A 15,757-nucleotide genomic window follows, 5' to 3' on the forward strand; every position below is an offset into this window, starting at 1 on the left:
CAGCACATGAACAAGACAGATAGATGAGCACACTGGTTGCTTGCACTTGTTGTTTATTGCCATGTTTTGAGATATGCATAAAATACAGTGACCGTGGAAATGTTTGGTGTCTGATGAAGATCTTTGACTGATCAAGGCAGTGTCATAATATTTTGTACCAAAGTGCACCAAAAGATGAGACTTTATTGATCCCCAGAGGGAAAATACATCTTACAGCAGAACAGGAAATCTAGCGATGCCGGAAACAGATACAAACTAAAAGTATTAAAGACAACAAAATAAGAAGTTAAGTAAATCGAATTCAATCTATATACATCATATGTATCATATTCATCCTGAACATTACAGTATGTAGGCTGTATACATGACCTGACTTGTGGATAGTAAAAAAATTATGCAAAATAATGTTATTCCACACATACATATACACACATGATCACGTGTGTGTGTATATATATGGTGTAATATACTGTCAGAGTCCAGAGCTCTGGAGGATGATGGAGTGTGTGGGATGGGATGGTGATGGTGGTACTATTCTTCTTTAGTGTGTCAGATAGTTTGTGGTTATTTGATTATACATACATTTATTTGGGACTATGTCCAATTAAAGCATAATATCAACTGAAATATTAAACTAGTTTCTGACGCCCCTCCACATGGCATGACAAAATGTCAAATGTAGGAATCATCATATGGCTCCTATAATTTTGGTTTATATTGTGCTTAGTTGTGCATTTTCTCATACAAATGTGTAGTTAATCCAATTACTGTGAACCTGGAGCCATTGGAGAGTTGCCCGTTCTCACACATGGGCGCCCTTTTATTGCGTAAATATTCTGGGGGCGCGCAGTAGGGGGCGCGCTTCTCAAACAGCATCTCATACAATCAGGTGAACTGACACAAACTGAACATAGATTTTGAGATAGTTAGAGCTCTATAATTCCTATTCCAGTCAGCGGACACTCAAGAGGCCGAGCAGCTGGATTTAATTCACGCACGAATAAATAGTCAAAAATAAATAGCTTAAATAAACAAATACATCTGCACATCACAAGGACGTTGCCCCGACTTCTTCAGGTGATATAGATATTTGAGTGAGAGCGTCTCTAAATGAAGGCGGAAGTTGTTTTTTTTTAAATGCTTGTTTAGCGGCAGATTTACCAACAAGACAAGTCAGCATGTCTGAGTAAGAGAGAACCAACAAATTAAAAAAACAAACCCAAACCATAGCTAAATATATTAAAAACAAGAAAATAAATTAAAATATATAAATTGTAAATAATACAATAAATAAAGTTAAAAAGATACATTAATACATATCGGTCTTCAATTTGAATTAAAGGTTAATACATTCAGGGTCTATTCTTTTGTAAACTTGTACATATTTCAGCAGATGTTTTGAATTCATACACATCTCAGGGGTTTAAATACAAAAAGCAGTGAAATGGGTTTCATACATTTGGCTTTGTGTATAGATTTAAATATTGTGTATGTGTATTTAAACGAAGACGGAAGTGATGAGGAGGTGATGAGGAAGTGCTCTCGCTTTTGGGACGACACTTCCTGACTTTAGCCCCCTTTCGTTTCCTGACAGCCGCCGTCGTCCAGGACCAAAGACCGCTGAGGGCTCCAGTCATGTCGGCAGCTGCTCCGGGGACCAGCAAGGCGGCTCACAGCGATGTGGCCCCGAAGAAAAAGAAGGGACCCGGTGCCCTGGCTACTGCCTACCTGGTCATTTACAACGTTGTTATGACGGCGGGGTAGGTAGCATGTTTCCTCGTGCTAATGCTGCTAGTGTGTGTGTGTGTGTGTGTGTGTATGTGTGTGTGTGTGTGTGTGTGTGTGTGTGTGTGTGTGTGTGTGTGTGTGTGTGTGTCCTGTTTGACAAGACAGCACTGATAATAATGCGAGCTACGACATTTTCCCGTCGTACTTTTATGCGTTATTTTTGCAGTATTTTTGCGTTATTAATCTGTAACTTCTCATGTAGCTGGTGTTGGAGACGCTGCTGTGTTGTGAAATAACTTTAAATTAGTCTCCTAACGTCCAGCAGCTTATACAGATTAACGGCAGCCGACTGGCTTGACGCGTCTCCACCGCACACTATATAGAGTAATTATATTAAGACACAGATGGTTCATTGTCTACAGATAAGTGTGTTTTTTCTTCTTGCTTTGTCATGTTAATTTATACAGGGCAACGACTCAGTCAGACATTTGAATTTTATTAATGTGCACATATAAAAATTAAAAATAACGTGCAGGGAGAATGAAAAAAGCCCCCTGTAATACATTTATAGTCAGGTTATAACACAAGAAACAAAACAAAATGATAAAATAGAGTTTGTATATGTGTTCTGTAGGACTGTAATGAACATGTAATTTAAACCAAATAAGCAAAAAGTTAAGATTAGAACAATATAACAATTAGATGGTTAACTAGTATTGACAGAAAATCAGTTTGCAACAATGACAATCACTGAAAACGTTAAATAAAACAAAAAAAGTAAAATATTGGCTGGCCGCAGAATTCACCTTGAGCTTTCAAAACTTGCAATGGAGATATTTTTCACTATGTTTGCACATTTCATAGACTAACCAATTAATTGGGAAGATGAGGACTAGGTGAACGTTTGCTTGAGTAAGGTAACCCTTGAATTTAATTTTATTTCAGAATGTAAGGATAAAAGTATGTTTGCCACTATAAACTCCACTGTGACTAGTTCAGCATCGGTAATTATAAGTAAACAGTGTTGATTATTAGATGTAACTTTCTGGATTTTAATCCGTTTTGAATGATTACAGCTTGATTTGTATTAAAGCAGGCTAGATGTGCACCATACGCCTGTTTTATAACCTCCGTTGTTTGGTCAAGATACTTTTGTTAAATTTAACAGATAATAATCTTGGGACATGAACTGATAAATCTCTCTTTACCAGTTTTATTGCTGTGATTTTTAGACTGTTGCACAATTGAATGGTGGGTGTTGTTTGCTCACTGTTCCAACCAGTTAGGTCACATTGTGTCCCTCCCTGCGTCGATGGGCCTTACAGTGCTTACTTTGTATTGAGCACAAGTTAGGGTGTCACACGCACACACACACACACACACACACAAATACCAGTTTTCGCTGTTCAACTGCAGTGTCTGTTTTCTGATACTGCCACAGCAGCTCAGCAGGCGTGTTTAGTTTCTGTCCTGACTGTGGTTGAGGCCTAACAGACACGTCCTCCAATCTGTGAAACCTACGTGTGAAATGAAACTACCACAGGATCCCCCGGCCCTGCTGAGGTCTCCTCTAGCAGCTCTACCACAGCTAGTATCTCCACCAGCTCTGCTCTGTGGCTGACCTCTGGCTTCCTTATTGAGGGGACAAGCTCCATCTGAATAGTGTAATGCATTAGATTGCATCATTATGATCATTTTATGATTATTTGTGATGAAACTCTTATCCTGCAACAGCTCTCCATCTACAAATATTGCTCCACTTGCCCAGTGTGAACATTGCACCTACTGTAGTTCTTCATCTTTACACAAAATTGAAACTTATTCATTATATGGCTCATAATATAGGTAATAGATTGTGTCAAAATTAGTGATTTGTGATATATCAGCATGGCTGATATTTGTATGTTTATTGACGATATCTGTCAAAAGTTGCATTTGCTCTGCAGGGACTGTAATATTTTAAAAGGTGTATTTTTATTCATACTTGATCTTTATTTTTTTAAATACTGGTTTAATATATTATTGTATTCATTTTTATTATTATGGTTTCACTTTTTGTTGACATTGTCAGAAAGGTGATAATTCTACTTTATATTTATTATTGAGGTCGTAGTGGGTGGTGGTGGTGTACTGGACTGTATTATATTGAATGATGTTCCTAATATTTTGTCCACTCAATTAACATATATGAGGAAGGCAAAATATTAGGAACACTTTTCAATAATGATAGCATTAGATTGCACAGGTGTCCCAATGAAGAGGCCGTTGAGTGTATTTACATCTGTTAAAATCTTTGGTAATAAAGTTTATTGTTCAGCTGTAAAATAATATTCTGCTCCAGACATATTTTCATCACAGCTGTTAAATAACCAAATTAGATGAAGACTCGACATTCATTAACATTGGAAAATATATTGAAAGTATTATTTTTAAATATCTATATAGATGTTGGCCCTCAAATATCCAGTATCCATGTGTGTCAAAACAGTCGCTGATTGGTTAAGACCCAAACCACATGACTGCAGCGTCCATAGTTGACTTCCAGCTGGACCTGTGTTACATGTCTCTCTACCCGTGTTTCCTGTTTCTTTCTGCACTTTCAACTATCAAAATAAAAAAAAAGCCATAATGCCAAAAAAAAGACCTTTTTAAAAATGCATTCAGTAGTTCTCTATCATAGAAACATTGTACTTCCTTTCATTGCAGAATCCTTTTTTCCATATAGAAACAGCACATTAACTGATAAGATTGTCTGGTGGATCCGTTCAACTTGTTCAATGACTATACTGTGTTTTTTTTCCTCTCTTCTTCTCCTCCAGGTGGCTGGTGATAGCTGTGGGTCTGGTCAGAGCTTACCTGGCCAGAGGCAGCTACCACGGGCTCTACTACTCCATAGAGAAGCCACTGAAGTTCTTTCAGACCGGAGCTATTCTAGAGGTGAGATTAGCACATGGGACTGAGTGATAATACCACAATCAAATATGATATCACAGTGTTTATTAATAAATATGTGTAGAGATGCAGCAGCAGTCAAACGTTTGGATGCAACTTTACTATTTTCTACATGGTAGAACAATACTGAAGACATCTATGAAATAACAACTGTAGATTTATATTCCATACATGTTATTTCACAGTCTTAATGTCTTCAGTATTGTTCTACCATGTAGAAAATAGTAAAAATAAAGAAAAACCCTTGAATGAGTAGATGTGTCCAGAGTTTGGAGTGGTGTGTGTGTGTAGTGAGGGAAGATATCAGACACATTTATTACAGTAACAGTACAGTGACTTAATGGTTTCACAGCAATCCAGTAATTATACACTGGAGTGAATAATTAATGGAAACCTCTGCTAAGATATGTGTTTGTTTTCCAGTTGCTTAATGGATAAATGAACCAGTGAAGCAGTCAGACAAAAATTGGTTTACTTTTTAATCTCATCCTGTTTTAACCGCCAGAAATATCATAAAGCCATTAAAAAGTGCTTGAGTCTTGGGGTCCAGGTCTGGATGTGCAGAGGCACTGACTGATACTGTACAGGGTTTGGTATGTCCTGGTAACAGCATGCCAGGCTACATAGTGTTAAAGGCACAGCAGCAAAAAAATACTTTTATGATTGACATGACTTGTTGTAAGATTTCAATCTAATTAAAAAATATAGTATTTCTGAACAGTTGGGAGATGAAGGTCCTTGCTGTTTTTCAAAATGATGTAAAAGAGAGTTGGGTTGTTTCCTCACGTGTGTTAAAAGTGCACATACACAGACATGCACATGTACACTAACACACACATGCATGTGTATAGTGCAAAGGTTAGGCAGCATGAGGTGTTTCAGTGATCCTGTCCAGACACACAGTGATAAGAGACTTACTTTGTTTAACATCACTATCTTCCATTCATTAAATAATCTGCACAGTCTGAACATAACAGGCACGCTGTTATTTAATCTATCTTAACAGTGTCATTGTCAGTCGCACACACACACACACACACAAGACACGTTATGTAGAAATAGTAAGTCCGTTTTATGAAATGTTGTGAAATTCAAGTAAATACATTTTCAGATATACACAGCATTAATCCAAAAGCAAAAATATGAAACTATATAGAGAAAGCAGGAGATGTATTGTGTTCCTCTAGACTGTGTAAGTCGTCCTGCACTCCTCTGCCAGCAGCATGTTGGGTAATTTTCTGTTATCTCTTTGTTTCACAGATACTGCACTGTGCTGTAGGTGAGTTTCTCTTCAGCCTCCGCCCTCAACCTCCACACAGACTGCTTCAGAGAAATGATCAGAAACCTTTTTTACTTCCAGATATTTGTGATTCATATGTGACTTTTCAAGATATTGCGCCTCTCATAACAATTTGACTAAATGTTCATTTAAGATGTGACGTTAAGCTGTATGGAACCACCAATCAAAACATATCTACTTTTGAGTTTTGATTTCTGGAAAGCATAATTACCAGGTTGACAGGTTGAACATCTTTGACAACTCTAGTGATCCATTAAAAGTTCTTTTGACTGGTGAAAACGTATTAGCGGATATCATATCTCAACTTACTGTAACTAGTAAAGAGTGTAGTGTCAGATAGCTTGAATTATGACTTTCACTGGTCACATAGTTATCATGACTCATCAGATTTGTAGATGTATCTCAGATATGAATGTGTACAGACAGACAAAGCCTTTTCATATTTGAAGTGTTTGCCAAAGAGAGAGCGGAGAAGCTGTTGACTCTCATGGCGTTAATGTGATGAGGAGCGATCGGCTCTCGCCTGGTTGCCTCGCTGCGCTTCACAGTCCATTCTCTTCATTATCTGGAGGCTACGGCTAGCTGACCTTTCCCACTCAGCCCACACACACACACACACACACACACACACATGCACACACGCAGACCTTCAGCAATAGGTTCTGCTCTAATGGTCGGTTGAAGACGCTGCATCTACATTCCATTGACACAATCACCAATCAAACCATTTGCTGCTAACATGCTGTCGAGCGTACACATACAGAGACCCGGTTCTCTGTAAACAGCCTTTTTTTACTTTTTCCAATATTACTTCTAGTATTTCATGTTATTGAGGCTTGTGCAACTTTCTATTATATTTTTCTAGAAAGCTATATTTACATTTTATAACAACAGTGACTAAGAAACAGTATTATATTGATATTATATTTTGGCGGTAGGTGACAGAGCCTATACTGATCCAGCGTATCAGAACAGAGCATCACTCATACACAAACTAATTCACATATGTGTTTGGTGTGTGTGTGTTTGTGTTGTGTGTTGTGTGTGTGTGTGTGTGGTGCTCCAGGAATCGTACCCTCCTCTGTGGTCCTGACTGGATTCCAGGTCATGTCCCGGGTCTTCCTCACCTGGGCCGTCACACACAGTGTCAGGGAGGTAAGATCTGTCGTCTGCATTACACACACACACACAAGGGTGCAACATATAATCTGTGAAATGCACATTGTATGAATGACATAGTAATGTAAAAAGTCAGATGGCTTTGTTTATAAGTGACCACCTGATGTACTGTTTGCCCTGTTAATAGATCAGAGAGGAGTAAACATGTAAGTAACATGAGATGCTGAGTTTCGATACAGTCGGCTACATGTATTGGATGTTTGAAATGTTTGTTCTTGCTGTGTGTATTGTACGATGCTGTACTGACATTTTTCTCAAGCTGTTCTCTCTTTGACTTGTTTGTCAATGTGTGGAAACCCTATTCGTATTGTGAGTGTGTGTCGAGAACTCTGTTTTTAACATCGAACTTGCATTTTTTTGAAAACCTAATATCTGAGGACCGTGACCGGCGAGCTGCAGTGTGATCTGATCTGTGAGCATCTGAAACAAACAGCATGGTTCTGCAATGAAAAGTCTAGATTAGCCTACAGCAGAGTAACTACGGCGGCATGATGCAAAGCCTGTCCATTGCTCTGTCATCCTCCCATCATGCTTTGTGTGTGTGTGTGTGTGTGTGTGTGTGTGTGTGTGTTCCTGCAGGTGCAGAGTGAGGATAGCGTGCTGCTGTTTGTCACAGCCTGGACCGTGACAGAGATCATTCGCTACTCTTTCTACACGTTCAGCCTGCTCAATCACTTGCCGTACCTCATCAAATGGGCAAGGTAGGAAAATCAGTGTGAGAGAGGTGTCAAAGCAGGACATGTCTGTACCTTAGTAGCAAAACATGAATAAACAACAAGAAATGATGTGAAGTTGTGAAAACGCCAAATGTTTGCACAGATTATTTTGCTTCTTTGATGAGACATTTTGTTGATTAAGGCCATAATTTGATCATATTTATACTGCATTATGACTGCAACTAATGAGTAGTTCCCAACTCTCTCCCATCATTTCCTGTTGTCTTTCATCTGTTGACTGTAATAACAGCCCCCCTCCCCATCCACTCCTCTCTCACCAAAAGATTATTTTTGAAATTCCAGTGATATGTGACAAAGAAAAGCAGCAAATCTTCACGTTTGAAAAGTTGAAACCAGCAAATGTTTGGTCATTTTTGCTGGAAAAACTGAACTGAAATAATTAACTTATTATCAAAACAGTTGCCAATTACTTTTCTGTTGACTGATTAATCATTTCTTATCATGTATTTGAGAAGTTTGGTATGTGTTTATACTCTGTAGTTCAGAGACAAGATGTTCAACAACAGTGTTGATAATCAATTAATCATTGAAGTCATTTATGAAGCAAAACATGTCAAACGTTCTCTCCTTCCAGCTTCTGAAATGTGAGAACTTGTTGCTTTTCTCTGTTTTATGTCATTTTGAATTCTCTGGCAAAGCAAGCATCTTGAAGATGTCATATCATGTTCCAGGAAATTGTGATGGTTTTTAAAAGACAAAATCAGTTATTTGGAAAAAATAGTTGATGAAAATAATCATTCGTTGCAGCTGTAGTACTCAGCAAAGTAAGTTTGTTCATGAAAACATCATTTTGGAATTGAAAAACATTTGACAAAAGCAATGAAACATTTCAAACAGAAACCAAATTGCAGCTTTGAAGTGCAAGTAATGTTGAAAATTCAAGGTTAATTATATGAAATATTACAGAGCATTCCCTCATTTCTTAAAAGTAAGAAATTTCTGATGAGTAGTGTTTCACAGGAGGTATGTTGGTGTGCCACTGATTACAGATGTGTGAATCTGTTTGTAGATACTATAATGATGAAAGAATATGACACTGCTACAGGAAACAGTACTATTATTACAATGGCACATTACTCTGTACATGCATTACTCCAAACACTGATCACTGTTTAATTGTTTTTCACAAAAATCATCAAACATACAGACAATCTTGTGCTGCTTCCACCATAAAAATCTCTCTGTCGGCCAAATGGCATCCATCTGCATCTCCAACCAAGGCAACAGTTGTTAAGTGCCTTCCTCCCTGCGGTCTGTGTTGCTAGGTAGCAAATGAGACCATCGCTATATTGGTATTTGACTTTGAGTTGCACCCTGAGAGACACAAAAATTGGTTGTGCATCCATGGAAAATGCAGTGACGGATGAGAGAAGACAGTTGTTGGTTTGGAGTGCTAGTTAAGGGATAGACGGACCTTTTTATTTACTCTCTTTGATGTATATTCTCTCTGTAGAGTGTTTCTCACTGTGTCTCTCGCTTTTAATTACAATCCTCCACAAAAGGCCTGATCCCTCAAGAGTGCTATGATAAAAAAAAAATCAGAGGCATGCAGAGGCATCCCCTTCACACAACAACTTCATGATTTTGTTTTTGGTGTTTGTGGTTTATTATACTGTGAATGCAGCATTTTCATTATTGCTTTTAAAGCATCTTTGTTAAGAATGGGCACCTTGTCTTTACATATACAGTAATGGTGTGAAATGTACTCTCAGACTGGCCTTTTTTTATATATAACAGTGACGATGGTCTGCACTGTGTTTTTCTTTCTTTCTTTTTTAGTTGTATCAGAGTCTGAGCACATTTCAAACATTCCTCATACTCCTCCACTTTATTTATTGAAGTGATAAAAATGTTTCTGGTATTCCTGCCTCTACCAACAGATTTTTTTTATCTATTCTAGTCCAAAAAAAAATCAAAACCATGTCCAAACTATGGATGAAGTACCTGTTCTAGACCACTGTCTTCATCGTTTGGTTGCACCCACATTTTCTTAGCAGGAAAACATATTTGTTTTAGTGTAAAACAGGATCTTAAAGTTTTCCTTATCTATTCATATTGATTGATTTATCAGCTGCACTGGTTAACATGCACTAATGCTTGCAGTGCACTTTGTGTGATACAATACTCCACAATTAAAATAGGACAAATGGTAAAATCCATATCATGATCCATATCTGCCTCTGTGTTTAGATGATAGCAGCTCTATCGTCCGCCTCTTGTGTTGCAGAAGCAATGAGTGATGAAGCTCTTCCCTCCCCTCTGCTGCAGGTACACTTTTTTCATCATGCTGTATCCCATGGGAGTGACCGGGGAGCTGCTGACTATCTATGCAGCGCTGCCATACGTGCAGAAGACGGGCCTGTACTCCGTCACCCTCCCCAACAAGTACAACTTCTCCTTCGACTACTATACCTTCCTCATCCTCATCATGATCTCCTACATTCCCCGTAAGTCAACAAGCAGATGTTGCATCATTTTTCAAGGTTAGGTTAATGGGCAGAGATCACACTGTGATTCCAAGTGTACAGAGGTGCACTGCAATCACCAGAGAGGAGAAAAATGGTTGGCTTTCTTGTAATTATGACTTCCGTATCTCACAATTATGACTGGTAATAACTGGTAATTACAACAAATCTATCCCATAATTCCTTTACTCGTAATTATGAGACAATTTTCTTGTTGTGTTGTTTGTGAAAACGTGACTACTGAAGTGTTTTTTTCCAGCCCATGTTTATTCACTTAAAATGTTTTGACTGCACAGCAACATACACACCAACCGTGTGTGTGTTCAGAGTTTGCCTGTGTGTGAGAGCTCAGACTCTGATCTTAAAACTCTCCATGAACTTCAGTTCTTTGTGTTATTTTCCTCTTGTCTCTTGTTTGTGCATGGATTGGAGTCATAAAGCCTTTGGTTAATGGTGAATTTCCACTGTAGTTGAAACATTTTCAGCTCAACATGGGTGCGTCTGCTTCACTTTGCACCGCACAGAGCGAATATGCTGCTCCTATGCAGATCTTTGTATGCATTACTGCCACTGGCATTCAGTCAGAGCACCATTTGAGAATTGAACAGTTTAGTTTCATCATATTATGAGATAATGTATCACATAATTAGTAATAGTTTTCTCATAATTACAAGACACAGAAGTTATAATGACAAGAAAACGTCTCCAGTTTCTCTTCATTCAGGGAATGCAGCCTGCCTCTATAGAAGTATCTTGCAAAATTAAGAAAAAGAAGGAAGTCTTCTGTCCTTTATTGATGCTGTTGTCACTCTAGTTTGATGTAAAACTCTTTCAATCTATCAGTAACATACTGATCTTCCTCTGCCTCCCCCTAGTCTTCCCCCAGCTTTACTTCCACATGATACGACAGAGGAAGAAGGTGCTGGGCCACGTAGAGGACTACAGCAAAGTGGAGTGAGCCCAACAATATTCAGAGGGACCTGATCAAGGAAAACACACCAAAACAACCAACAGAAGAGGAACAAAACCATGTCCGCTTATTGAAACACTAAAGCCCAACCACAGTTCTCAAACTGCCAGAACTGACCTGGCATACAATCCAATTATCAAGCAACCTTATTTTTTTACAGCTGTTGTCTGAGTTGTTTAGATGCTCACAAAACATGAACGAACTGCTTTCTTTTTGTTGGTTTTTGTTATTTTTTTATTTATGAACAAACTGCAGTTGCTTTTTGTTTAGACAGAGAAACTGTATTTTGACTCGGATACAGTTGAGCTGCCATCTGAACGCTGAACAGAACTCAGTCACAGCGATGCATTGTACTGAATGACGCACTGATAGAATCGATAACTTCCTTTTAAATGACACTATAAAAAAAAAAAAATCCCTAATAGATGACTCACCTCTCCCCCCATGCAGCTCGTCTTTTGGTCTCTTTTAAGAAGCAGTTTTCCTTTATAACAATGTAGGAAGAATAATGTGAAGACTACTAGTATTGAAACACATTTGTAGATTTTACATCTGCAGTGTGCTTGTTGGTATAAACTGTCCAGATTTGTAAATTGTTGTTTTGTTTTGTTTTTTCTTAAATTAATTTCAGATTACATTCATAATTTAGTTCAATAAACCTTTTTCATTCTGTGCTTGCATGGTTTCTATCTGTTTCTCTCTTGTTTTAGCTGCTATTTGTTTGGTGTTTGCTTGGATGTTGTTATTCTTGGTTGCATTCTCAGTGGTCTGGCATTGATTATGTTGACTTTTTAAAAGCATAAGTTCTGCAAGTTTCCCCACCAATGATGTGTGAGTTGTGTCCTTTGATTTTTTTTTTCCTCATTTTTTGATGTTTAGGTGGTTTATACATTAATAACCTAAAGTAGCCAGTAGGTGGGTGCAAAGACTAGTCATGTTTTTTCCCCTCACATATCCATCCAAGTGAACAAACATCCCTTTTGTTGTCATGTGATTGCGTTTCATTTCTTTTATCTATTGAAAAGTAAATACTTTTACAAATCTTAGCTTCAAGTGATACTTTATAAACCAACCAGATTAGACTTTATTCATGCTTTATCAAGTTCTGTCAGTCCTTCCTCCATTTCTAATCAATTAAATAGGTTTATACATCTTATGAATGGGATGTTAAAACCTTTTTATTACTTCAAAACAAATATGACACTTAACTTATGCGATACTTGAGCAAAAAAGAACAGATAGCACAACATAACGTAGCAACAGTGTTTTCAGATGAAAAGCTTTGATATGTAACACAGAACATTTGTAGCATTGTAGCCCTGGATGTGAAACTTTATGCATTTGTATTTTAAAGCGCTGTCACTATGATTTGGAACATAAAGCTGATGGTTCTTAATGGATATAATAGTGTGTGAGTTGAAATGCTGTTCTCAAGTGACATGTCATCGCAATGTGGGAAAGTTATTTTTGACATTTTTGAAGTGAACAGACATGGTAGTGAATTCAGTTAGTGAGCTTGTAGTCATGCCTTTTCAATGCAATGAATCTAATAACGTACAGTGCAGTGAGTGAGAGCTGGAAATGAGACTAGTTCTGTCGTTTCTTTGCTTGATGAAAGAAACAACTTTTGATTTTGTAACGGTCCCATGTGATATATTCCTTTAGTGTTAGCTCGATGTTTAGACAATCATACATTTGACATCTTTATGTTGTAATCCTGAATTCATTTTAACCACGTAGTTCATATTTTAATCAGCTTGGTTGCAGCTGCTCTATTTAAACGTAACGTTTACTGACCTGTTTCAGTTAAAACCTGCACACCGTCAGTCCACTTCACTACAGCAAGGTGAGAGCTGCAATCACTAGAGGTCAGGAGAAACAGGATTTCCAACTGGTGCAAAGTTACCCTTTAAATGGTCATTCAAATTACAAAAACATCCTCTGAACTCCTCGTGGTATCTCTGCATTCAAATAGCTGGGGTTTTATTTGAATATGTTTAAAACTGTTTCTGAGATTTCTGCCTCCGCCCCTTTACAATGGAGATGAATTGAATTTGGTTGTCCCTGGAAAGAGTCCCTACTCTGCATCAGTGTGTCACAATGTTTTTCTGTTATGTTTCACTTTTGGAAGCCATCAGCAGTTTTCATTGAGATTGCTCATTTTTGGTTAGAGAGTAGTTGTTATGAAATGTGTCTACAGTGAGGTTGGTGGGTTGGTTACCCAGTGTAACCAGCACACAGTTTCTGGAAACTTTTAAATATTTTAAAATGCTGCGAGCACTGCTAACAAAATGACCTCCAATTGTATTCGGGTGAAAGTAAAAATCACAAATTGAGTGAAGTAAATTGGGTGAAACTTGAATGACGCCTTTAAAACATTCAGTGTTGCCAAGTCCAGTCCGCACTGTCATGAGTTAGAAGTTAGAGTGCCTCTTTTCAGCAGTGTCCCTATTACTGATCACCCTTCCTTCAAAACATACATGTTGCTAAACTCATGCTTGCTGTCATGACTTCAAAACCTCTCTCACACTCTTACTATGTAGCAAGGTGAACAGCTGCTGGCTGTGATCTCTTTTTTTTTGCCCCCCATAAATGGTTGAGCATGATTTGGGATATTTGTTGGAAATGTCTTGCAGGAGCAAAAGTGCAGCTCTTTGTAAAAGTGCATGAAAGAATGAATCTGAATGCCTGGAGTGGGGATCTGTGTTACAACCTGACTGAAAAAAAGAAAAAAATACAAAAGCATGGCATATGTTACTCCAGAACTGGTTCTACTGAATAAAGTTTTTGATACAAATGTTTTGCATGGGACCAGCAGACTTTGTACAGGTATGATATATATTTACAATAAATCTATAACATGGGAAGCATATTTATTATTTATTTTTATATATATACTTCATTGACTTGTATCCATAGACATATACTGTTTGATGGTGCCTGTGAGTTTTAGTTCACTTTTGATAATTCAGGGGAGGAATAACTGGCTGTTTTTTTGTGTGCCTTGCATGTACTGATGACTCATTCACTCATGCGCTATGTTGGTGAGAACATTGTCTGTTGCACAATTTAGCCATGCTGGAAGGCCTTGCCAGCTTAATACAAACCAACTCCAAAGTATCTTAAAACCCATTAGCCACACTGCTATGCTTCACACTCTAATGAAAATGGATTTGATGCATGTAGCAGGTCAGGATGTGCACTTCTTAGTATGACCGTGTCTTTCATCTGTGTGCTGTTGTTAGGGTCATATCACCAGCCTTTAATGTAAGAGTGCAAATACTTGGCAGGCTCAGGTGCATTCAGTGACAGCAGAAGTGCTAACAGAGAGCATATAACAAAAAGTCACTCTGTCATTGTCAGCTGGATCAAATGTTGGACAGAATACCACATGCAATCATATATATATGTACTGTATTCGAATATACTGATAAACAAAGCAAATTAAATTAAGATTAGTCATTTCTTAATGGACTATGTACAATATGAAACATACATGTTGTCATTTGATGTATAACCTACTGATAAAATACATATCTGCAAATACATTTAAAGAAAAAAATTGTTTATGTCAGACATTCAGTTTACAGAAGAATCAACCTTCTCCTCTGATCATATATTAGCATCATAATAAATCAGAGCCTATATTAAAGAAACAAATGAACAAATCAGTGTTGGACTTCCATGAACTTCAGAGACAGAAACATATTAGAAAGACTTCTCAACATCAAAGTAGCAGAGGGCAAGAAATTGTGACCCTGGTATGGGTCAAATTCCAAAAATCCTAGATCCTTTCTTTCCCATAATACAACTCGATTGTATCTTTTTATTAGGCCCTAAACGCCTCGTAAACAGTCTCTTAAAACTTTCTGTTCATATTTGTGGTCCCCAATTCCAAGATGACAGCCTCATGACATCACTGGGGATTGTTTACTCCTCCAGAGCCACAGAGGACAGTATACATCTGTTTCCACTGGCTGAGTGTGTATTGTCCAGCATTGTATTTGACCATGAGTAGCACACTGACTCTTTATTTACAGAATATCAACTTTTGGCAACAGCAAAGGCTACAGCTAGCCAGCTCCAGTATTATATGTTTGACTACAGAAGGAATTATATATGCATAATTCTGTGGAAAACATCAACACCAAACCTTTCAACTGTAACACAGTCCCATGACCAGGGCTGCATATTGTTTAAAGATGTTTGATACCAGTGCAGAAACACAATATCTGGGGGTGAGGGGATTCCTCACTTCAGTGTGACGCTTTGTGTCAGTTCTTTTCTACCTGGCTTCAGGACACAGTATCATAACATCCATCTCCCTCACCTGCTTTTACTTCAGCCATTAGATGACATGTTGTATATATCTGCTGAAATGCCTGATGCTATATTTTAGACTTCACTGAATGGTTCATTTGGGGGG

At 37.9% G+C, this 15,757-nt stretch overlaps 1 protein-coding gene across 1 annotated transcript; it reads left to right on the forward strand.

The window, feature by feature from the left end:
- The first annotated feature begins 1,545 nt into the window (after window positions 1–1,545).
- On the forward strand, window positions 1,546–12,005 carry hacd2 (3-hydroxyacyl-CoA dehydratase 2). Its single transcript, XM_067604424.1, has 7 exons — window positions 1,546–1,760; window positions 4,548–4,665; window positions 5,941–5,959; window positions 7,047–7,135; window positions 7,739–7,860; window positions 10,165–10,343; window positions 11,237–12,005. The coding sequence occupies exons 1-7, from the start codon at window positions 1,636–1,638 to the stop codon at window positions 11,317–11,319; spliced, it is 735 nt and encodes a 244-aa protein (XP_067460525.1). The 5' UTR covers window positions 1,546–1,635; the 3' UTR covers window positions 11,320–12,005.
- Window positions 12,006–15,757: the final 3,752 nt, after the last annotated feature.

The sequence above is a fragment of the Thunnus thynnus genome, chromosome 11 (assembly GCF_963924715.1).
Source record: "Thunnus thynnus chromosome 11, fThuThy2.1, whole genome shotgun sequence".
NCBI lineage: Eukaryota > Metazoa > Chordata > Actinopteri > Scombriformes > Scombridae > Thunnus > Thunnus thynnus.